At 42.4% G+C, this 24,864-nt stretch overlaps 1 protein-coding gene across 1 annotated transcript; it reads left to right on the top strand.

Annotated features, from left to right (window-relative positions):
• Window positions 1-640: 640 nt before the first annotated feature.
• LOC117271212 (protein sprouty homolog 3) lies at window positions 641-23,955 on the top strand. Its single transcript, XM_078172325.1, has 2 exons — window positions 641-992; window positions 22,815-23,955. The coding sequence occupies exon 2, from the start codon at window positions 22,901-22,903 to the stop codon at window positions 23,819-23,821; it is 921 nt and encodes a 306-aa protein (XP_078028451.1). The 5' UTR covers window positions 641-992; window positions 22,815-22,900; the 3' UTR covers window positions 23,822-23,955.
• The last annotated feature ends 909 nt before the right edge of the window (window positions 23,956-24,864 follow it).

Here is a 24,864-nt window from a genome sequence, read left to right as displayed (position 1 = left end):
GGTAGAGAGAAAGAGAGGAGGAGGGGTGACTGGTGTGTGTGTGTGTGTGTGAGAAAGCGAGAGGGGGTGAGAGAGAAAGTGCCTCCAGCTCTCAGTCATTCATCTCTCGGGGAGAGGAGAGGAAACTACAGCAGGACGGGAAAAGAAACAGTTTTTGAACGGGGAAAAAAAGGAAGATTTTTTATTTTAAAGTTCTGCGTTCGATCTCTGACTTCAGAAACCTCTCACTCCAACCTCCAGCAGCAGTTTTCCTTTTCATCATCATTTCTTTTGACACCCAGAAATAGTGTATTGCTGCATCACAACGCTCCTTCTACTCTGCATGGAGATACTTCCACTTCCTCTTCTCCTGCTGCAACTAAGGACACTTTCCTCTTTCTGAAAACTGCAGATTTTCAGAATCAAAACGGCAAAAGCGTGTCTGTTTTTGACAGGATCCCTGCATCACAAGCATCTCTTGCAACTTTAACGCCCTTACAACTTGGACAGAGAGAGCAGAGCCCTTCGAGGCTGCGTGCGTAAAAGGGACTCTTTGCTTTTTTTTCTCCGAGGTGTAGGAGGAGGTGACTTCAGGAGGACGTACCGGGATCAGAGTGCTCCTGGAAGAGCTCTGGGAAGAGGAGGAAGAGGAGGAGGAGGAGGAGGGCGCGTCACGCTGAGAGAAAGCATCCTCCCTACAAACACACACCCTTAAGACAACAGAGCTACAGTAATCTTATAAAATTCCAAGTTGGAGATCATAGAAGTATTTTAGCAAAATAACCAACTGCATTATTGTAAAGTTGGAAATTAAAAATTAAGTAATCACAAAAAAGGAAATCACAAAAGTAGATTAAGATAAAGTTAAATTTATCACTGAGTTCCAGAGACAAACTACAAATCATAAAAAGGGATATCATAAGAATACTGTAGAGTTAATTTGTCAGAAGAACACACGGACACCCAGGACGCCCCAGCACGCCGCTGCAGGATGGATCACCCACCAATCAGAGGTAATCATAAATTCATCCTGCCGCCATCTGATCTGCTGATGAACTATTGATGATTTGCATGACCTTGAGATGAAAAAATTCTACAGTGTTTTTTTTAAAAAATAAAACAAGGCAGTATTCAAAAGGTTTGAGTAGCTTTGCAAACACCTTTTGTATCTTGGAATGGGATTTTATTTCAGCTTTTTTAACTTTATATTTAGGCAGCAATTGTAGAGTGTTTCCCTGCAGACATACCTATAACTATTAAGGGAATAAAAAAAGTGATAAAGTAGTACATAAAGTGTGGCTCTAGGTTGTAAAAGGCATGTTAAAAGAAACTACAGGCACTCTGGGACTCTGAAAACTTGCTGCGAACCAGATGCAGATGGACAGGATGTGGACACTTTTTTTTTTGGCACCAAACGCCTTATTGTTATGCAACATTCCTAAAAATTTGAATTCGTTTTCTAGGTCCTATGAGTTGATCCGCAACCTTAAAGATTACAAAGTTGTGTTTTATTGTCTTTACCTTAAGTAAATTAGCAAAACATCTGGTCAAGCCGAGATGGACATACAAGTCCAAACTCACAAGGTCTGACACAAGACAGACAGAAAAGTGGTTTATTTCCCTATCAGCAGACTGAGCTGATAGTCTCAGGTCATTTCTTGATGGTTTCACCTCCCTAATCCTTTGCAGCCTATCTGATGGCAAAATTCCCCGCGTCTCATCCCTGTGTGAATGATTAAATCATGCTGCAGATGACTTGTACAAATGCATGGGTGTATTTCTTTCCCTGCCTGGTTTCCCATCTCATGTCTTGACTGTTGGGTGGGGATGTGAGTGGAAGGAACGATGGGTTTGTAGTCATGTACACTGGAACCTGCTTTGCCCCTGGTGGACAGATTGGTCCGAGCTATCGTTTTATTGTTACTGAAGGTGAATTAGTCACGTTGACAGGTTATCAGTCTGCACAGTCTCGTTCAGTTTGTGCATTTACTGACTTTTTGAGGAAGTTAGTCAACTTCAAGAAAACTTTCGGGTCACTGAGAGCACATCTCTACCAAAGTATAATCATCATATTTAATGCAGTGTATTAGTATTTGCTGTGTGTGTGTGTGTGTGTGTGTGTGTGTGTATGTATGTGTAAGTGTGATGGGGACATGTGGGGTTGGGATTGATTGTCCTCAAGGTCGGATGCAGAATGTCAATACCAATCTCCGCTGGGGTGGGACTGGAGGGGCGGGTGGAGGAGCAGATGATGGGACGGACAGATGGGGGAGGGAGAGAGAGAAAGAAAGTGAATGGGATGAGAGGAGTGGTATTATTAGGCAGAGGGATTGACCAGGGATGGATGGATGGATGGATGGGAGGGGACAGTATGTGTGGAGCGGAGGAATATGGCGGATAGATGAACGAATGATGAAATGGACGGATGGTGAGATTGATGGGGTGGGGGGAGGAGATGGAGGGATTTTTTTATGCCACAGCAGAGGAGCTAATGCACTGACTAATGCACTACAGAACCACAAAGTTGTGGAAAGAGAGAGAAAATATTCACAGTAAAAACACTTGGTAAAAAAGAAAAAAAAGAGCGATTGTCTTGACAGAAATATTGCTTGACATTTTTAGAAATACAGTAAAGTATAATTCAGTTTTGCTCCTTTGTTCCTGCATCAGAACTGACAGTTCATAAACACATATATTTGCTCTTGTAAGAATTCACTGAGAAGACAAAGTGAAGACTTTAAATTTCCAAAGGTTTGGAGTCAATAAAAAAAGAAGAGTTTCTCAGAAAGAAGTCGTCAACGTGCTGCAATCAGTGCTTAGCAACAGGAAGCATCCATCAAAGTCGAGTTTGCAACTTGTGTCTAAGCAGCAACCGCTGGGGCTGAAGAATAAAGCCAACAACAAAGTGCTCAAAACTCCAGTTCCTTGAATGGTTGCTTGAGGCTAGCTCTAGAAGCAAGTCAATCCCCAATGACCCCCATGTTTAAATGGGAACTTTAAGGCAGAAGTCATGTTTACAGCCTGGTATGAAAAATGGTTTTGGTTTCTATAGCTTATATCCCTCTTCATGACAACTGTACGAGGAGTGAATTTTTATATATCTCACCCGTTAAAATGTTATTAAGGCTTAAAGTTACGCGTAATTAAGGGTGGGCCACTCTGACAGTCTGTGGGTCACAGGCTGTCCTCAGCTTCTCAGTCAGATCCACCCCTGGCTCCTCTACAGCGCCAGGCTCTCGCACAAATATGGTCACTTATGGCTCAAACCCCCCCCCCCCCCCCCCCGACCCACAAAAAAACAAGATGGTGGCTCCAGAATGCAAAACTCGAGGCTTCAAAACAGGATTCCACAATGCAATGAGCAATGTCATGGTGGCTATGTCCATTATTTTTTAGTCATGTTTTTGTCTCAAGGTGTAATCCCTCCAAAGGCCACAAGATGTCACAAGAAAAAGAAAAAAAAAAAACTGTATTAAATCGAGAAATCCTGACATATTCGCTTTGTGACTTTGTTAACAATGCAAGCCCCAGTGCTATATTTGGATTTATCGCTCAGATTTTATTTTTGTTTGATGTCACACACTGCTGTATGGAGGCAAACATGGAGACCACTCACATCAGCATTTACTGTTTCATTTATAAGCAGATGTGCAGCGGAAGTCAACAAACTTGTGAGCACATGATGAAGAATATGACAAGAGAGAAAGCCACGTTTTTTAATTATGGCCTGTTGTGGAGCAATGGTGCTACCTCTGTACAAAGGTGTTTGTATGGTGATTTAGAGCCAGGCATAGTGGGACTGTGACGTGAATGGCTTCAGTGAAACAGATTTCATCCAGTATTTCAGGGTGTCCTCTATGTTTCTGTTGACCAAGTGACTCCTGCATCACATAATCCTCACAAATTTTGATCTAGATTGACTTAAAAGTCATAAGAATTCTGATACAAGTGTTCAAACTGAGGTTGGACTGCAAAAATCAGATCTGTATCTGACTAAGGACCACATATAAAAGCGGCCCAAATCAGAATTGAAAGGAAAAAAACAGATCTGTGTCACATATGAGCAATCTGGACATAGTACAAATGTAATTTAGTCATTGTTTCCCTACGTGAGGTTGGAAAGTTGAAGTTGAAGCTGAGGTTGAAGTTGCCCAGTAGACCGATTGATTACTGAAAAAAAAAAAAATACTTGGCATCTTTTTTGCTAATTTAAAAACTTTTAAGTCATTTATCAAGTAAAAAGGCTGAGATGCTGCCAAAAAGTGGGATTTTCCTTCAAAATTGTAAGTTTATGTCGCTCTTTTGATGCCATGATACTGTGATGGTTGCCTGGGTCCAGACCTCCAAAATCCGACTACTCCAATGAGTTGATGGATTCATGTGGCATCGTGGCATTAAACAGCCTGGGAACAGTTAGCCAATCGGTGCCGCTGGTAGGACACATTGTCAAGCTGTAGGACACACTGTCAAGTTGTAGGACATGCTGTCAAGCTGTAGGATACGTTGTCAAGCTGTTGTCATAAGTTGTAAAATGGTGGAGTAATAACAACAATGGAGAGTGCTATAGACAAGCTAGACCCTGCTATCAAGGTTATCCTAAAATGGCATGTCGTACACAACATATTCTCATTCTTATCTTGTCACATATTCCTGCTTCTTCTGTGGACTTTTGACGTCTACATATGACGTGCTAGGTTACCTGGGTGCTTCTGTTGTTGACGTTCCGGGACGCCATGTCAGTTGAAAATACACTTGGTCTGTCACAGAAAATGTACAATATCTGTACAGTTTCTGCTCGTTAGATGCATACAATCATTTCAAAAGAAACTTGTGTTGGTAAAACACATCACACCCTTATCATAATTCCGTATGTAACATGGTTAGATTTAGAAAAAAACATTATGGTCTGCCTCAATATTCACTGGTCTCCTGGGTGAAAGTCCGGTCTTTGTTGGACCCATCCAGCTCCCCTCCCGCCCACCACATAGGGACTTTCCAGGTCCTTAAGTCACGTTATTTTCCGGCAGCATTTTTAAATGATGCCTTCCGGCGCTGTGTCATTCTGCTGGGAAAGAATGGCTTTTCTCATCAGTGTCTGACATGGAAATCACTGATCAAGCAGCAATATTTGAGGTTGCTTCTGCATATCGCCTGACATCATAGTTTGTTTACTCTCTCCACTCCACTCCTAAAATCCAAGCAAAGCAAGTATGTTGGTATGAGTACACTTCAGTGTGGACTTAAAATGACGCTAGATTCAGGTGGATATGTTGAGCTTTAGTGATTGGTTGGGGAAAGTCAGATACCCCTCCCCCACAGAAATCGGTTAGAGTGGACTCAATGTCAGATTGAAAATGAAAACGGAGTGTGTAGCTGACAGGTTGTGTCTGATATCATGCAACTGTGATGGAGGACAGTTCCCCATAAATAAAGTTGAGGCTATAACTGAACTTAACAACAAAAAAACAAGAGGCAGCTGTGAATCTCCACTGTTTCATTTCCAGTTAAGGCCCCTGGTGGTTATTCAGACTGACCCAGAATGAACAATTTAATTTCAAATCCAGATGTCCGACAGTAATGGCTGCAAGTTGGAGCCATAGTGTCCAAAGGCAAAAAAAAAAAAAAGAGCAACAATAATGTCTTGATAATATTTTAAAGTTAACGTATATGAAGGTTTGCTTTCACAACAATGATACCTGAAGCACTTTTTTTGGTATGTTTGTATGTGTGATGCCATTTTAATTTGGATTACACAAAAATAACACTACAAGAAAAAGAAATTGAGCATCTTAGCTCTCTTTTGGAGAAAAGAATAACTGTGCACTTTATACACTGTCCATGAAAACTGTACAGGAAGCCTCAATATTCAAGAAATGATAAAACTACAGAGACAGTTGCTGCCGGCAGTTTCTCATTCTTGGAAAGCAAAAATGAACAAAACAAACCTAAGGCAAACACCACCTGATGAATAACTAAGGGAGCAAATCATGCTCATCTGAAGTTTCAGGAACTTGCATCACACTCCCACTGCTGCCAAAGTCTTACCTTGCAGAATGCAACCTGGTTTCACAAAAGCTCCCAAAATGACAGTTGAAGTTTTTTTGTCTCTTTGCCCGAAAAGAGAGAGAAATATTTTCCACCATGAAAAGACCCTGATGGAGAAACTAGATCACTTGTGCTCTTCAGGTGCTTTTGAGGATTAATGTTAACTTTTAAAAAGACATAACATGAAAGGGCAGTGGCAACACAGTATTATCAGAACTACAGGAATCTCTGCTTTGTAAATGTTTAGCACCTCCACTTGGCTGGTCAGTTGGGTTTTCATTACCATAACATCATTCCCTTAACACTGCACATGGAGAAATAACTTAATCTAAGTAAGATTCATTCATTAAGATGTTTTTGTCTGCTACCAGGTGAACTACTGGCTGTCCCATTAAAAGTAAATTTCAACTCCAGATCAAACCGAAACCTTATCCACTGTTCCATTAGCCTGAACATCCAGGACTCAACAATGCCCGCTTGCCCTGGGCAAAAATGTTCCGTCAGGCTAGTAAATCTAGCAACTCACTTGCCTGATTGAGCAAGTGGTAAAAAAGAATTAAAAGACTGCATTTTTTCCAGAGCCGATCATGGAAGCAGCTAAGGAGTGGGCCATCTCGCTTTCTTCTCAACTCTGCTGAGACTTACACATGTGCAGTAAGAGAAGGTTTATGAGCTCTCAATGCAATGCAATCTCAATTATCCTCAAAACAGGAGTTCAGCTGGGCGGTGTTGGAATATGTGGGCAAAAACTAAAGCTTAAACTATGTATTGCATACTTTGCCCCAGGTTTGAGAGCAAGTTGGACAAAACAAGGTAGTTTTTTCATAGTAATTAACCATAGTCTCTGTAGTTAATCACTAAATAATGAAACTATTTTAGGGGTAAGTAAAAGTTGATTTTGGGTAAGATGGGACAAGTGAGAAAAAAAACAAAACATTTACCTTGAACCCTGACAAGACAAGCTCAATTTGTGCTAAAGTCGCAAAATCTGATTATGGTTCAAGTAACTGAAAAGAACTGTACAACTGAGTGACAGTAACCAAAAGTTCGTCCAGGAACCAACCTGACTTAAGTCCTTTTTACACAGAGATTGTGCTATAGAAAGTCCCTCCTTCATGCCGCCTTTACATTTTTACAAAGAACCAAACAATGGTGGCATCATTCAGACTGACCCAGAATGAACGATTTAATTTCAAATCCAGATGTCCGACAGTAATGGCTGCAAGTTGGAGCCATAGTGTCCAAAGGCAAAAAAAAAAAAAAAAAAAGAGCAACAATAATGTCTTGATAATATTTTAAAGTTAACGTATATGAAGGTTTGCTTTCACAACAATGATACCTGAAGCACTTTTTTTGGTATGTTTGTATGTGTGATGCCATTTTAATTTGGATTACACAAAAATAACACTACAAGAAAAAGAAATTGAGCATCTTAGCTCTCTTTTGGAGAAAAGAATAACTGTGCACTTTATACACTGTCCATGAAAACTGTACAGGAAGCCTCAATATTCAAGAAATGATAAAACTACAGAGACAGTTGCTGCTGGCAGTTTCTCATTCTTGGAAAGCAAAAATGAACAAAACAAACCTAAGGCAAACACCACCTAATGAATAACTAAGGGAGCAAATCATGCTCATCTGAAGTTTCAGGAACTTGCATCACACTCCCACTGCTGCCAAAGTCTTACCTTGCAGAATGCAACCTGGTTTCACAAAAGCTCCCAAAATGACAGTTGAAGTTTTTTTGTCTCTTTGCCCGAAAAGAGAGAGAAATATTTTCCACCATGAAAAGACCCTGATGGAGAAACTAGATCACTTGTGCTCTTCAGGTGCTTTTGAGGATTAATGTTAACTTTTAAAAAGACATAACATGAAAGGGCAGTGGCAACACAGTATTATCAGAACTACAGGAACCTCTGCTTTGTAAATGTTTAGCACCTCCACTTGGCTGGTCAGTTGGGTTTTCATTACCATAACATCATTCCCTTAACACTGCACATAGAGAAATAACTTAATCTAAGTAAGATTCATTCATTAAGATGTTTTTGTCTGCTACCAGGTGAGCTAATGGCTGTCCCATTAAAAGTAAATTTCAACTCCAGATCAAACCGAAACCTTATCCACTGTTCCATTAGCCTGAACATCCAGGACTCAACAATGCCCGCTTGCCCTGGGCAAAAATGTTCCGTCAGGCTAGTAAATCTAGCAACTCACTTGCCTGATTGAGCAAGTGGTAAAAAAGAATTAAAAGACTGGGTTTTTTCCAGAGCCGATCATGGAAGCAGCTAAGGAGTGGGCCATCTCGCTTTCTTCTCAACTCTGCTGAGACTTACTTAAGAGAAGGTTTATGAGCTCTCAATGCAATGCAATCTCAATTATCCTCAAAACAGGAGTTCAGTTGGGCAGTGTTGGAATATGTGGGCAAAAACTAAAGCTTAAACTATGTATTGCATACTTTGCCCCAGGTTTGAGAGCAAGTTGGACAAAACAAGGTAGTTTTTTCATGGTAATTAACCATAGTCTCTGTAGTTAATCACTAAATAATGAAACTATTTTAGGGGTAAGTAAAAGTTGATTTTGGGTAAGATGGGACAAGTCAGAAATAAAACAAAACATTTACCTTGAACCCTGACAAGACAAGCTCAATTTGTGCTAAAGTCGCAAAATCTGATTATGGTTCAAGTAACTGAAAAGAACTGTACAACTGAGTGACAGTAACCAAAAGTTCGTCCAGGAACCAACCTGACTTAAGTCCTTTTTACACAGAGATTGTGCTATAGAAAGTCCCTCCTTCATGCCGCCTTTACATTTTTACAAAGAACCAAAAAATGGTGGCATCCTTCAGCTACTGTGTGTGAGGACAGACAGCATGTTAGCATGTTGGCATTGCGGAATCAAAAGAGGCATAACCACACAACAGAATTGGTCTCTAGATTGGCATATAACATATGTGTTGGCAGCGCTTTCTAAACAATAACAGTGGCAAAACATGACAACGACAATCATTTACCTCCTCTGTTATATGGCGGTTGATCTTGTCCTTTGTTCTGAGGTCAGGGAGCTACTAGACCTTATTGTTTCCCCAATTTTTGGATATATTGGCTGTTATTCGTTTTCTTTGAGTTAGCTGCTAGCGGCTACCAGCTACGTTTTAAATCTCCTGAAGTAGGGTGCATGCATGACACGTCGCCAGAACATCACAGCTGTTCCAATGATCCCGTCCTGCCAGCTGTCCGGTTTGTACATACATCATTTTGGCACTAAAACTACCTACATTCCCAGCTCAGAAGTGAGACAACTCTGTGAAAGCAGTGCCTCTCTTCCCTTTCTGGTTGAAAGTTTTAAGCCTGTTTCACTGACTGCTTCCAGCACTACTAATGGGTGTGGCCAGAAATCTGCACTGTTGTACCTGTAACTTCCCCCAACAGTGATGTCACTGGGTCTCGGAGTACACCTGTACATCACTACTACAAGGTTGGAAGATATACCACTGGTGGTCTGCAAAAACAAGACTCTCAGGGGTTATGAAGCTACTCTTCAAAGAAAAAACATCTGGTCAGCATGATGTCCTTTCTTAGGTGCGAGGAAAGACCTTGATGGCACTTTGTGTAACTAGACAGCTGAAGCCTTTCCATCACAATTCACTGAATCGTGGCACAGAGAGCGAGTGCAAAAAATCTTTACCCACCAATGATTGCACCAAAACCAGGATTAAATGTGGGCAAGTCTATTATTGTTAGGTGACAACCTGCAGTTATTCAATTTGTGCAAACACGCTGTCAAATAATCTCCAAAAACGACTCCTACTTCCTCCCCAGCTTTCTCACGCTTTCCCTTTCATTTTGACTTTTACCATTTATCTTATACATCTCTTTCTCTCTCTTTAAACATCTAGCTCCACTTTCATTTTAAGTCATTATTAGTACCACCATCCCTCACTCATTCACTGCCTTTTTCTCCCTCACCTCTTGTCCCCTACCTCCACCCCCCACCCCCACCCCCCACCCCACCCTGCCTGGACTTGCTGGTCTGCAGTGTCTATTTCAGTCTTTCCGTTGGGGTCAGATTCGGCACATCCGGTATCTCATCCAGTTTATTGTCATTCAATCCTGCTGTGCTCCCGGAGGGCATCAGGAGGAAGGCCCCTGGGTCTTAGTGCCTGACGGGCCTCACACACACACACACACACACACACACACACACACACACACACACACACACACACACACACTCAGAAAATCTGGCAGCACTGTACTTAAATGTTTTGACCTTACTACAGTCTATTAGACACAATTTATTACACATAAATACACAATTTTGGATTTGAAATTAAACTTTAAGTGTGTAGGAATTAATGTGTTGGAGTACAAAGCGAAGGTGGATCTATGGAAAGTGATGATTTTGAGGTAAGGGGTGTTCACAGGCCCACTCTGTTCCTAATGACAAAGACCTGCCCTGGGTCCCAAGTCAGAAGGGATCTGAGTTATATTCAGTCTAGTCTCTATATACAGACTCTACATTCAGTGAATGTAGAGTCTGTAGGCAAACCCCGGAGACCTTGCCTCCAGAAGAAGAGCGGAAGAGCCCTGGTTTCTGGTTGTAGGCTGTTTGTAGTCCGTGTGATATTGACCAATCATGTTTGAGCCAGCTGCAGTTGTTGCCAGGTTAAACGGTCCATGCGGTGAACTAACGAGGCGGAACATAATTGGCATCACTGCAAACTCTGAATCCATCGCAATGGTTCAGCATATTTACTTATATATTAAACGGAAGTCGGAAACGGCAATTCGCCTCCTCCGTCCAAATCAAACCAGAATGCCAAAAAATCGGGGGTCTGCCCCCAGAGGCCTAATCACGTCTGCCGGAAGTCATATGCCGAATACAGCCGATGGGTTCCGAGAATGTATTCAGTCTAATTGGGTCGGCTAGGGTACAGTTCTTACATATAGACCATCATGTAAGGAGATGAGATTTTCAGAATGTGTTACAGAATAGTTACATTACAAAATATATAAACATACAGCACAGCTCTATTCAACAACAAAGTTGTGGATAGTTTTTTGGTACCACCTCAGTCAAGGTTCCAAGTGAGCCGAGCCAATACCAAGGGCTGGAATTAAAACTCCACAGACCACTGACTGGTCGGAGAGAATCATCACTATAATCGTCACGGCAGATCCCTCACAAACCCACCATATTTAAATAGCCAAGCTACCATCAATAGCGACCACAATTTTTTATTCACTTACCCCAGATTTTGCACAACTGATGAAGTGCAGACATCATTGCTGATGGAAGATGATGAAGTCATGGCGGTTTTATGCGGCATCAGTATGGCAATCAGCTGAGAATCCTTCCTATATTAAGGGGGTACTATCTGCAATGGAAAATGAAACAAAGGAAAACACCTGGTACCAGAAGTGAGTTGTGTTGAGTCAATTTAAACTAGTCTAGTGGAAATGAGGCATTACTGGGAGTGGGGTTGCATTGGGGGAAGTTAGATTCATGACCTACAGCCCTGTCTGGAGTTGCTGGGCAGCTGGCTTTTCTTACTGTCAGAATTGTTCAGCTCCCTGAATGCACAGAGATTCAATTAATATTGATCTTCTCAGTTGAAAAAATGGTGGATTTTCCAAAATGTGTTGCTTTAAAGTACTTGTTGGCTTATTCAGTTACTGTGATGGACACTGCAGATCTTATGAAAGACCAATGCTCTCCTCAAAGAATATGTTTAATACTTCAGAAAGAGAGGGGGACAAAAAAAAAGGCCAAAAAGCAGAGAAGAGCACAAAAAGTAAAGTAAGTGAAGGACAGCAGAGAAAGGATGAAATGGGAGAGTGGAGGGAGGGGGTGAAGGTGATGTGAGGGGAGGAGAGGAAAGGGAGAGAAATGAGAGGAAGGGAGGAGAGAGGAGACGACAACAGGAAAGGAGAGGAGAGGGCAACCCCTCCTCATTCCAAGGTGAAGGGTCACTGGAGTCAGTTTTAAAAATAGCCTGAAACCATGATGTCATTGGTGAGAGATGCTCTGTCCATTAAACTAAAATCGAACATCAGTAGGTCGTCCAGACTCAGCGGAAGTTGGGGAGACGAGGGATCGACACCGTTTATAGGTTCCTGTTTACTTTTGAATCATTGGGTTTTAAACCTTAAGAGATTTTTGTACTTGAAAAATGAAAAATGAGCAGCTGTTTAGTCAGCTAATGAACAGCACTGTCACAAGTCCAAAAATTAATAGCTCTCACCGTGTTTCTGCTTCATGTGAAACAGGTAGAAGAACTATTTGGCATAAGCAATGATAGCAAAGAGAGGAAGAAAACAGGGTTTCTGCAGCGTTCACCAAGTTGAATATCTATTTTTTAAAGACTTTTTAATACCACACAGAATGATATTTAATACCATCATCATAGCCATACCAGCCGCTAATTTATCATCACATATTTCAGTACTTCTGAGCAGTATGTAACCAAGTCTCTTACACAGACACCGATGACGTCAGTACGCTGGCTGACTCTGTCGTCTGTGGACATTGCCATAGGAAAGTTGTAATAGAACTAGCGCTGGCTCCCAGCGGCAGTGATTTGATTGGATCTAAATCCGTGTACTTCCTCGACCAATGGCTGATCAGCTTTGCCTCACACCCGCCTAAACCGGAATTGCTGTTCCCCGAACTGTTTTTTTTTTTTTTAAAGATATTTTTTTGGCATTTCTTGCCTTTAATGGACAGGACAGGTAAGCGTGAAAGGGTGAGAGAGAGAAGGGGGGGTGACATGCAGCAAAGGGCGACAGGCTGGATTCGAATCTGGGCCGCTGCGGCAACAGCCTTGTACATGGGGCGCCTGCTCTACCACTAAGCCACTGACACCCCGTTCCCCTAATTGTTGTCCGTAGTACAACAGAAAAGGAAGTGTTCAGTGCATCGCAAGAAGAGATTAAAATGGATATGATTTCATTTGATTCAGCTATATTGCAGAGCTGCAACATCTCTGTTACAGGTAACACACGTGCTGCACCTATGGCAACGCCGTCATGTGGTCTTGGTATCCCCGCCCATTTCTATTACAAAACGAAAAACGAATATCCCCAGACTCCCATTCCAAAGTAAGGGAGGCTGGTCACGCGAGACTGTATGTAACCATAACTCCTGATGATATATTCAATTAAATCAACATGACCTGGACCCATATACACAGCATGACGTGGATAAATGGATAAAGTCAATTGAAGTTTTTGTTATAACTGGTACTTAAAGGGCTGAGCAAAATGGCTTTGAAAATGGCTAAATGAACTGCAGTTATATTTAAGTTAAGCAGAATAGCTATTGTCACAATGAAGTTAAATAAAATAGTCATAATAAAGTTAAAGTACTGTTATAACATAACTTTTATATGGAAGCACCGAACTCGTCTCCGACCTGAAGTGTTGATGTTTTTGCCATGAACTTGGAGCTTCCAGTCAACAATAGACATTAGCAGTTAGCATGAAGTTACACTGTTGCCGCTGCTCCCTTAACGTGATGATTTATTCACTATAAGCTGGAAACACACTAACAGCTCTCCAGCTTATATATTAATAATATTTGGAAGCTGCACTGGTGCTCCATGGTTGCAAAATGTGACAAAATAGCAGTGGTCCGGAGCTCTGCAGATAAGACACACATTTTGCCTGCTAACCATTGCTCGGGAGAAAGTGATCTGAATGGGAGGAGGAGTGTGTGACGTTTGTGAGTCCTTCTTTGTGTGTGTGTGTGTCCTGGAGAGAGGGAGAGCCACAGGAAAGCAAGAAAACCAAAATGCAGGAAAGTTTCTCATGCCGACGGCTCAAAAATATGATGTGACAATTTGTACTCAATGTTTGCTAAATAGTCATTTTATACATCCTACATGGAACAAGCTGCGATGACATGACATGACATGTCAGCCAGCAATTGGAGACTTCTGTAAATTAAAGATTCTTTTCCACGTACTCAGGCCTCTTTTTAAGGAATTCAGTGATGCAATTTCTAACCTGTAAATATATGTTTTAATGTGAACAACACTGCAGACAGAAGCCTCAGTTCAAACCTGGCAGTGTCAGTGGTGATTGGGCAGCAGAGAGAGAGTATACAGTGTGTGTTTTTGTGAAAGTGATGGAGTGTGTATCTGTGTGTGTGTGTCCCAGGGCAGAGGCTCAGTCATTACTGATACTCCCCCAGCACAAAGATCCATCCTCAGGTTACCACTGACGGCCTCCTGAAACACCAGCTCTCTCTCTCTCTGTGACTGTTTCTCTCTCAGTTTGGTTCACTTCACTGACATTCATTTTTCATTTTACATAATGCAATGTTTGGTGTTTCTTCACTTGAATTCAGTGCCACATTTATTTTTTTACTACAGCAGTTATGGTACCATGATGCACTGCAGCGTTGCTATTATGAATGTCCTAGTTGAGGCTGGACAAGGATGGGTATTAACAGTAACGGTGCGGCAACATTGGCAATGTTATTGTTCTTCCTGGCCTTCATGCTTCATTGTTCTGCTGATTGTGGTGTTTTTTCAGGTAGTTAACAAGGTAGTTGTGTTGCTTTGCGGCACAGACACATCTCGTGCACTCTTTGCATAGGATTTGCTCTCTCCTTTGTCCAAGCAATGGATGTTGACAGTCGATGACGGATGCTTTTCGTTTTGCCCTTCTGCAACTGCAACATTCAGGAAAGTTTTTCACAGGTTCATAGTGGCATGACAGCTCTTAAAAAGCAAAGGCTGCTGTTAGTTTAGGAAGCGCTTGATTTGATTTGGTGTGCAGTGGAGTTTTCTTTGAGTGCAGCATGCATTTTAAACGTCAATATCATACTTGATCATGTTCATTTAACTGTAGGAAGCCAAAATCGTGATTGTGATAAAAACTTGTTTAATTGTGCAGCCCTAGTCTCAAGTGGCCATGAGAGGAACTGCAGTTTTTGGCACTTCGCATAGCTTCTAGCCGCTGTTATTATTATAGGAAAAAATCCATTGGTAGGACACTCAAGGATACTCTAGGAACTTAAGTGGATGGTTAGAAATAAAAAGCCTTGAATGAATATGGGCTACTACATCATAAAAAATCAGCAATGTATATCTACTTGTTGTCCTAAGTCATTTTTTTCCCCCATTACAAAATTTTTGAGAGCAACAAGTTCTGAACATGCACAGACATTTTGGAAAACTTCTAAATTCCCTTTATATTGCAGTCTTCTTCTTCTTCCCTGATTCTCTTGGCGCACACTGCATCTTGATGCGTTACTGCTACACCACTGGTAGGACTGTGTATCACATTGCCTGCATGCTTGTGTGCACACATTGGACAACCAAAAATTGGGACCCACTCACAAATTTTAGCTCCACAGCGCTACTAGAGGTCTAACACTCCAAAGGGAACCTTTAACACACACGTGACAAAAAACATACACTTCCCTCAGCTCCACTTGTAACGTGAGAGGGGAGGGTGCTGCCTGCCTGCTCCGCCCTCCACCATCCTCTAACACACACACACACAGCTCTCATCCCAGCTGTTATTGCCAGAGGACTGATAACAGACACTCCCCAGCAGAGCCAGACTGAGCATCACTACCCAAAACAACTGTAGCCCTCGGCGTAGCCAATGAGTGGAGCCGATTCAGGTTATGTACCTAGGCTGATATTGGGACCAATGAGGCAGATGTTGCTTTACACCCTTATTCTTGCTTGAAATATTGTTCAAAATAAAAATAAATGTAAAATGATGGGCACCTTTTGAAGTTTTGTATCCCCTTGTTTGTCACTGTGGGCAAAAAATATGGTGCTGATCATTGAGGTTACAACTACAGACTCCCATGATTCATAGTTATCACAGTAATAACACTTGTTTTTCTTTCTCAGTGACGATTTCATGCTCTTGCTGTTTATTTTACAGCTGCAAAATTATGTTTTCAATATGGATTAATATCACAATTCTTGTCTTGGATTAATCTATTCATCATTAGATGTATAAAGGGTCTAAGAAAAGTTTAAAAAAAATGCAGATTACAAGTTCCCACAGCTCAGGTTGATGTCTTTTAATGTCTTGTTTTGTCAGAACAGAAAAAACAGACCACAGCCCAAGGTTTTAGGGCTGTACCAGAATCGGAAGAATCAGATTTGGCTGTTGAATATGAATATTCGACAATTTGTTCATTTTTCCATGTAAAGTTTTAAGGTGTACACAGGGCTCAGCGGAACATTTAGTGTGCGAGTGACATTCATGTAATATAGTAAACAAGCTAACAGCGCTAACGAAGGATCGGAAATGTGCAACATGTTTTGCCAATGCTAGATATCTAACAAAAGCCAGAGTCTGTGTCGTATTAAGTTGTTGTGAGCTATAAATTCACCACTTCTAAGCGTGTGAGAGAAGATAATGTTATCTTGGAGCCTTACAGTGCAGAGTCTCTCCTCCTCTGTACCACTGCATCGTGTCTGCAGCCGTTTGTTCCAAAGAGTAGCGTTAAATTCAAGAGTGCTCAGTCGACAGCAAAATCTGGGGACCAAAATGTGCCCTGACGTGTACTGCTCAGCACACCGACTACGAAACAAACAGAAACAAAAAACGACTACTCAACTTGAAGCATTATCAGTCCAATGAGGGCTCTCTGACTGATGATTTGAATCTCCGGCTTTCTGGGGCAGCCCTACCTAAGTGTCAAAATTGTTTTATTTTTTGATGATTAGCTTATCAATTTATTGTTTTAGCACCAGTTTGTTCCACCTGAGTTTAGACTTCAAGTTGAACTTTGAAGTTGAGCTCAACCACATTTTTCCATCCAAGATTCCTCTCTAACTTTTTGACGTGACTTGCAGTATTTCTGCCGCATTCGGGGGGGGGGGGGGGGGGGGGGTGCTTGGCTCAACCAGTCAGTAAATATGAGGTCATGGAAATGGATGGCAGGCCTCTTCTTTTTAACAATTAGATGGGCTGATAGGCGGGCAGAGTATGAGCGAGCCACGGCCACCGCTCTGCCTGATGAGATTAGTCACCAGGACTTTTCCTCTCTCCTCGGACTAATTTGAAAATGCATCCTCATCTAACCAACCTGGGCCTTCTTATCAGCTCCTTTATGGCTGGACCTGTGGAAGGAGGAGAGACACAGAGAGATGCTGGAGGGTAGAGCACCTTTACACTCAGGCTTTGTTTAAAAGACTCTCCTTGGAGAGCCTGGAGGACAGGAAGACGTGTTTTTTCTTGGTTGTTTTATTTTTGTTTTTACAGTCTGGCTTGCTAATCACCTCTCCTTCCCTCCCAGTGATGGACTGCCGCACTTGGGTTTCATCCACGTCCCCCATCCCTGCTGTTAGCTCCTCTCTTATTGCTTTTGCACTGCATTTTCCAGTGGCCACTTGTCTTTTTTGCTTCTTTGTTCCTAACTGTTCAACTGTACAACAAAGCGATAATACAATGTGATTACTGGTCAACTTTAAATTTTTTATTTATTTTTTTTTACGTTGATCAAAAGATTATGCATCTCTCTTTGGATTTTAGGTTAATTATTTTAACTGGTTAATTCTGACTGAAAAGGTGAACAGTAGCAATTAACAGCAACAGCATAAAGTGTCTGAGACATGACTAAGGGCTGGAACAAGCTTTTCTGTGCTGTTTGAAGACATTTGCAAAGCAGTTTCTTTTTTTTTTCTCTTGTCAGACTCAAACATGTATTACCAGAAAGTTGATTAACCGATCAGCCTGACTGACGCGCAGGGCTTCCCAAAATGTCAAAATCCGGGAAGCATCCGTGACCTTCTGTTACCCATAACAGCCATCTCTGCGTAGATTTGTTGACACATTTGTGTATACTTTTGCAGGACAATAATACCATGTTAACAGCAAGCCAAAAAAAAAAGAACATTAACTTGATATGGTTGTAGTCGCACCCACCACTGCGGGATTGCTATGTTGCACCCCCATGTCTCTACAACAGCCCTGAACAGACACACCAAACACTGATTCTAGCTAGGGCCATTCGTGTTTTAGCATTGTCACATTAACCACTGTAGTTAGCAGCCCCTCCCCGACAAGCAGCATCTGAAACACACTGATTATTACATGTAGAACTGCTTTATCCAATGTTTTTACCAGTTTAAATTGCCACGTTGCTTTGTGTTCAAGAGGAAAAGACGTCTGCGGATAATTCGGCTCAATGTAAAAACCTCCGAAATGTCTGGATCAGAAATATGGAGAGCACACAATAGGTTGTCAGAGAAAATAGGTGAGCACACATTTGCAGATGCGGGATGAGCGGCAACATGCCAAGAGTAGGAAAAAACTGATTTGTAACATTAAACAGCTTTATTCAGTGTTTTTACCACTTTTAAATACCTGATCTGTTTGTTTTGGAGAGGAAGAGACCCCTGCTGATAATTCAGCCCCTGGTAAAACCCTCCTAAATAATGAACAGTGAAGAACAGCCACACTCAAGGGTATTTATAATCTTGTGCTAAACACACAAAAATAATAGAGATTGCTGTGTGAAGAATAAAATGAGACAGAAGTTTGAATGACTCCTACTTTCACACATCCACATATCTGACCTATCACTGTGTGTGTATGTTGATTGTTGATTTTGGAAAGCTACAAAGAGATATGATTGTTCATTGTTCTCGCAGGTCAGTATAGATGTGAACTGCAAGAAAAACGATCTGAGAAACGTTAATCTGGACAGAAAATCTTCGATGCATTAACAGTGTATTATGAATGTATCTGTATTCACATGGACGTGGCCTAAGATGGTTATTTGCTGCCGCTCCCTCTTACCTCCCTCCTCCATCTAATCTCATGATCTGCGCTGCTTTAAATGCATTTCCATTTGGCCTCATTACTCTCTGAGAGGACCGGCACCATGTGAGGAGCAAGCCAGCTATCTCTCCCCCTTGGCCACTTGGCAAGACTGCAGTTTCTTTGTGTATGTACAGCTGAGCGTGTGTGTGTGTGTGTGTGTGTGTGTGTGTGTGTGTCTGTGTGTGTGTGTGTGTGAGTGTACAGTATTTGTGCATGTTGGTGGCGGGGTTCGACTGTTTTAATCATTCACACCAATACAAAAAAACCTACAGTTCTGTATTTTCATTCAGAGATCATCCGATGTCTGAGCAGGGAATCGAAGCAGCTCCATATTCTACTAGACTTGGACCTTTTATTCAATTTAGTCTTTTTGTCGCTAATGCATTTAATGCACTTGTAAGCAAATTTATCTTTACCTTTTAAGCATTTAGCTGCAGCATTACAATAAGTACACATTGCACTGTGGTACTATGATGCAGAGAGCAAACTGGGTGTATATTTAAAGTAATTAAATTAACTCGTCTAGGTGCTGTCTCACTCCCTCTTCCTCTCCTTGCAGTCTTCATACAACTCAAGTTCCATCCAGTAACTACTATAACACCCCTTTTACACCAAAATTAGCTTGTCTATACCCACTTAAAAAAAGCAATAGACTCATTTCCTATTGCCAGAAGACCAGAGCCGTGCACACAGCTCTGCAGCAGACGAGTATGTCTTTCTGTGTGTGTTTTTTTTTTTATTTTGCTGTGTCACATATGGCATCGCAGACTGGCCAGAAAACCAGTTAGTAATCAGTAGAAAGCAGCATGGAGGCTTGTGAAGACTTTACAGTGGTTACTTCTTTTTAAATATCTCTCAGTCTCTCTTTCGAACTCACTGCAGACTAATTTGGATCAATGTTTAAGCCCTGCTTGGGCGCAGACGGACAGTATTTAGTGGCAGCCAGTAATTGCATCTCACCAGTTAAGGTGCTAAAATTTGTGCATTCATCCAGGTGTCTCCGTCGATGCCAGAGCCGATAAATACCCGTAACTACTACAGAGTCATTTGATGCGGGTGTGAATGCCAATTGAAAACTTTCCAATTACATTAAAAAGCTAGATGTTAGCAGGGGTTTTGTGCAGTGGAAAAGGGGCTCTGCTTACAGCAGCATTTTACCACCAGAAATGCTTTTTTTTGCAACTTCACTGTAAAGGACTGTGATGACTATTACAACTTCTTTGCCTGTCTGTAGCTGCCTTTGGGATTATTAAATATGGCATGATTTAGGTAGTGCTATGGGCTTAGGGTTGGACAGTGTCAAAATATTTAAACTGGTCTGACACCATGTCCCAACAGCCAACGAACATTGGATTGTAATGTCTCATTGTGTGACCTCATAGCTCTCTGTCCACACTGAATCCATTCAATATGCACTTCTGTTATTGCATATACACAAACCACGGAGCTATCAGCTGTGCGCTCGAGATGAGTCTGGAGACATAACCACTTCAAAGGTGGTTGCAAAAACCATCGTCCTATTTGAAGTGTTACTTTTTAAACAGAAAACACATATTTTATATTGTGATATTTACTGGAAGTGGCAAACAACATACCAACAGTAAGTAAGTTGTCAGTGATGGTCATTTACCAGAAACTTTTAGCCTCCAGTGAGCTCCCTCCAGCCAGCTGCAACCTTTTTGTTGTGTAATAAAAAGGTATCGTGTAAAAATGATTCATTTCAGCTTAATGACTCAGCCCTTCCTTGTCCATTGCAGTGCTTTAAAAACAACATGAGACAAGGATAAATAGAAGGAGTGTGTCCAACCAATGTTCAGCTCCAAACAGTGCACTGTGTCGCTCTTTCGTCAGCTTCAAATCCAAAATGTTGCCATACTGGTGCAGTTTTATTTTTCTCTAGTTCTCTCATCACCCAAAAAACACATGAACTTTCTGGTGAACAAACATGATGTGTGTCACTTTTCCCCTTCCCACTTCTACTGAAATTTCACATTGCCGTGTTCGGCTCTCGGCCTGTCAGACACTAGTGGCTCCGTTAGCCCATTTATAAATATATGTTGAGCATGCACAAGTTGGATTGAGCACCATAGTGTCATCAACAGGTTGCTTATGTAGGCTACATTTTTAATTTGCCAGAACATGTCATGATGACAATTGCCTGTTCAGACGGTTTGCATAAAATCAAACCAGTTCAAGCTCGTACACTGGCACGGACCAGCAAAACTGTATAATGACTATGTAATTATACTAATTAGTTCTTCGAGTAAACTGTAGCACACCATAGTCAACTTTAATCAAATGAAGTGCAATTTTTCAACAACAAAATTGTGGCTAGGGAACATGCTGAGTGGTCAGTAACTTTAGCAATTGGTAACTAGTGGAAAACCACTAGCCACAGTGGCTGCTGAGCAAAAAAAGTTAATGTCAAGCCCAAGTAACCATACAGGTACTTTTGTTTTTTAAGCCCTAAGTGCTTTGAGATATAAGTGTGGTGTTTTATTGATGATTCTCAAAATATCATCTCATCTTTCCAGAAACAATGTACCGGTTACTCCAGATTATATCCACACACACTTTTCAATTAAAACAGAAATTGTCCAACAGTTGATTTTCACTTCTTTCAAAGGGCAGATACTGACGTCATTAAAGAAACCACGTCTTAAAACATCTCTGTACTGGCCTCAGCATTTATCCATGGCTGCTGCTTGGTTGGAACCACAGACCAAAACTCAGTGTACTTTATGTGTATCAACAGGTTTTCTAAAATAATCTGATCCAATAATAACTGATCCATAAACATGAGTGACTTTGTAAAGGCTGTGACTTAAACTTACTTTCCACAGAAAACATGTCTGTTGATTTATAAACAGAATTATTTTGTATTAAACCTGTGACTGTGTACAGTTCCTCTGCAGTCTTTCTAACTGCTTGGCAACGCTGCCCTGCTCTCTGTCTGCAGGTGGGTTTCCTCCGTGGCAGCAGCAGCTGTGTTCAACAGATGCTAAATTACAGTGTGGACCTCATGGTCGTATCTCTCTGGCTCTGGCAGGCTAATAATAGCGTTAGCCTGAGTGGTGGAGAACCTCAGTGGTCATGATGACATGATTGATGGTTGTGTGGAGGCTGTGCTGCCAAAATCCATCTCTGATCAAGTGCCGTTTAAATATTTGAAAAGTAATGGGCTACTGTTTGCTGAATGAAATGGTGTCCCCTCTCTGCGAACAATCGAGGCTAAATTCTGAACTTGTAATTTGTATTACACTTTAGTTACTCAATTCAGTTCTTCACTGAAAGCAGCAGGGTGTTTCTTGCTTAATAACACAGTCTAACCATTAATATAATGCTACAACAAAGAGGTTTTGGCACAAATCAGTTACCCAACTCTTTGGTGAAATGTTCTGTTTTGATTTTTTTTTTCTTTAAGAAAACATTTTAAGTGGTAAACCTCTTTACGTAAAGCGTTTGCGTTGGCTGTGTGTGTGCTGTATTTTCAGAGCTCATCTGTCAATCAAACACTGGGCAGGACTATGATTTCTTCCTTGTGATTTTCTGCTAATCCAGTTTGACTTTCTGTTGGTGGTACGTCTCGGTGTCAGGCCACAGTGGCTTTGGTTCACATGCTGAGTAGGAAAATCTTTTTCTGTTGTAGACCATCAGTTCATGTGCACCAGAGGATGTGTTTAAAACAGCAAATGGAAATGTTCTCACGGAGCAAACAGAAAATATAGCCTGAATTTTTCTTGTGTCATGTCATTTGGAGACAGGATAAATGCACACATCTTTACATGAAGATGTTCTTGATTACAATTGCCAAACATTCCCTTAATGCTGGAATCTCACAATGACAAAAAGGCTTTTAAATGCAAGGCTTCAAACAGGTTTCTTTTGGCAGTGCTAAGTTGCCGGTAAAAGCTAAATAACACACTTATAAAGTATTGAATTTATCACTACTAACCACTGTCACTTCCTGTCTCTGTGTGTTTGCAGGTTTATCTGATGTGCCGTGAGCGTTGGGAGCACTTTGCCCCAGCCCCGGCCTGCAGCCCTGGTGCCACCCAGCCTGGCTCACCAGGATGGACCCTGCTCATTCCTTCAGGATGGAGCTGGACGGGCTGGACCTCCAGCAGGTCCCAGTGCTGTCGCTCGACCAGATACGTGCCATCCGGGCCAACAATGACTATGTGGAGAGGCCCGTGGCGCTGGAGCCGGCATCCCAGTCCGGATTTTTCTTTGCCCATGAAGACCGTTATCCTCATGGAGTATATGCCCATTACCCCCAGCCTTCCTTCCACTCGGCCATGCCCCGCAGCCAAAGTCAGCAGCAGCACACTCACCTGTCCCACCTGAGCCGTTCCAGTACCATAAGCTCTTCCATGTCTCGGACAAGTGCCACCTCAGACCAGCGGCTACTGGCGGGTTTGACACCATCACACTCTGGCCTTGGTTCGGTGGTCCGTTCTCAACCTAAAGGAGAACTAAAGTCTGATACTTCCTTTGGTAAAGGTCTAACAGAGGATGAGGCCGAGATGGGCCGTCATTTGTTCATCTGCGAGCGGTGTGGTCGCTGTAAGTGCCAAGAGTGCTGCGTCCCCCGCCGCCTGCCTTCTTGTTGGGCCTGCGGACAGCGCTGTCTCTGCTCTGCCGAAAGTGCCGTGGAGTATGGCACCTGCTTGTGCTGTGTTAAAGGCCTATTCTACCACTGCTCCGCCCAAGATGACGAGGATAACTGTGCTGACCGGCCGTGCTCCTGCGCCCCAGCCCACGCCTGTGCCCGCTGGGGAACCATGGGGCTGCTGTCGCTCTGCCTGCCCTGCCTCTGCTGCTACCCCCCTGCCAGGCTGTGCCTTGCCGTGTGCCAGTGTGCCCACGACCGTGCCACGCGCCCCGGCTGCAGGTGCAGTAACACCAACACTGTGTGCCGCAAGATTTCAGCCTCCAACCCTAACCCTGGCCATCCCTCGCTCCGCAGCAAGGCCTTAGAGAAGCCGTTATGACAGGCCTGGAAGGGGGCCAGGTAAATACATTTCCCGTCAGCCGTCGCCCAGGCAACGCTGTCGCCAATCAACAGTGCCACAGCTGACATTGTGACGACAATGCCATTGTGACCCACCTACCTACATAAGACAAGCCAACCTACAAACCAACCGTGAAGTGTTGTTCACCTAATGTACCTTGAATTTACTTCATCTCCAGCTCAGGAGGGACCAAAGCTTTACTGTGCCTGTTCATGTTGGAGACTTAATGCCTAAAAACAAAAATTCAGCCTGAAGAAGAAGCTGTCGTGCTTTGCTGGACTGCCCTTCAACCTTAAGCAAAACTTCCAGACAGAAATCACCTCTCTCTGCATTCTGTGATGTAATCTGGACGTGTTAAAATCTATTTATTTATTGTTGAACCTCCTTCCTCCCCACCCTCTGCAAAGAGAACGCACGGAGCTCTGAGATGGGCGATGGACCAAATCAGGAAGGAAAGACGCCTGTGGCAATGTGTATGGTCTATGCCAACAGAGTTTCTGTCCTCTAGAAAGAGAGAATCAGGAGACGTATGGAAGACTGAGGACTCAGACCACAATGACATTCAGAAAACTCCAGAAAAGGCTGAAGATGAATGAATGAAGAAACCAACGTTGTGCCGCGGTGCACATCTGACTGGGACTCCTAGCAAAGCACCAAGGCATTAAGTGAGAACAAAGACACTTGTAACACATCTGTAACAACAGTTTGACACCAAAAAAAGGGACCATGCACTGTACGAACTGAGTGAATTTCAATGCTATTAAGCTCATTTGTAAAGGAAAAGCACTGTGAGGTAGATGGACAATGTTTTCCCCGGCAGCCAAGAGCTGAATGGGGGATTATTTAACCGGAGGGAGGGTGCATCCATTGTCACTAGGCAGCGTGTGCGTGTGTGTGTGTGTGTGTGTGTGTGTGTGTGTGTGTGTGTGTGTGTGTGTATGTGTGTCCTCCTACTGTTCAACAACCTGTGTATGTAGAAGCTGTGTGTATGTTGTTTTGTCAGCAGAAGAAGCCTCCCTTGT

The sequence above is a fragment of the Epinephelus lanceolatus genome, chromosome 11, assembly GCF_041903045.1.
Source record: "Epinephelus lanceolatus isolate andai-2023 chromosome 11, ASM4190304v1, whole genome shotgun sequence".
NCBI classification, from domain to species: Eukaryota; Metazoa; Chordata; class Actinopteri; order Perciformes; family Serranidae; genus Epinephelus; species Epinephelus lanceolatus.
The sequence above is the reverse complement of the archived record's forward strand: the minus strand, read 5'-3'. Positions and strand labels throughout refer to the sequence as shown.

Bases quoted from the DNA above. Each gene is read 5' to 3' on its own strand.
- LOC117271212 (XM_078172325.1), top strand. From the start codon at position 22,901: ATGGACCCTGCTCATTCCTTCAGGATGGAGCTGGACGGGCTGGACCTC.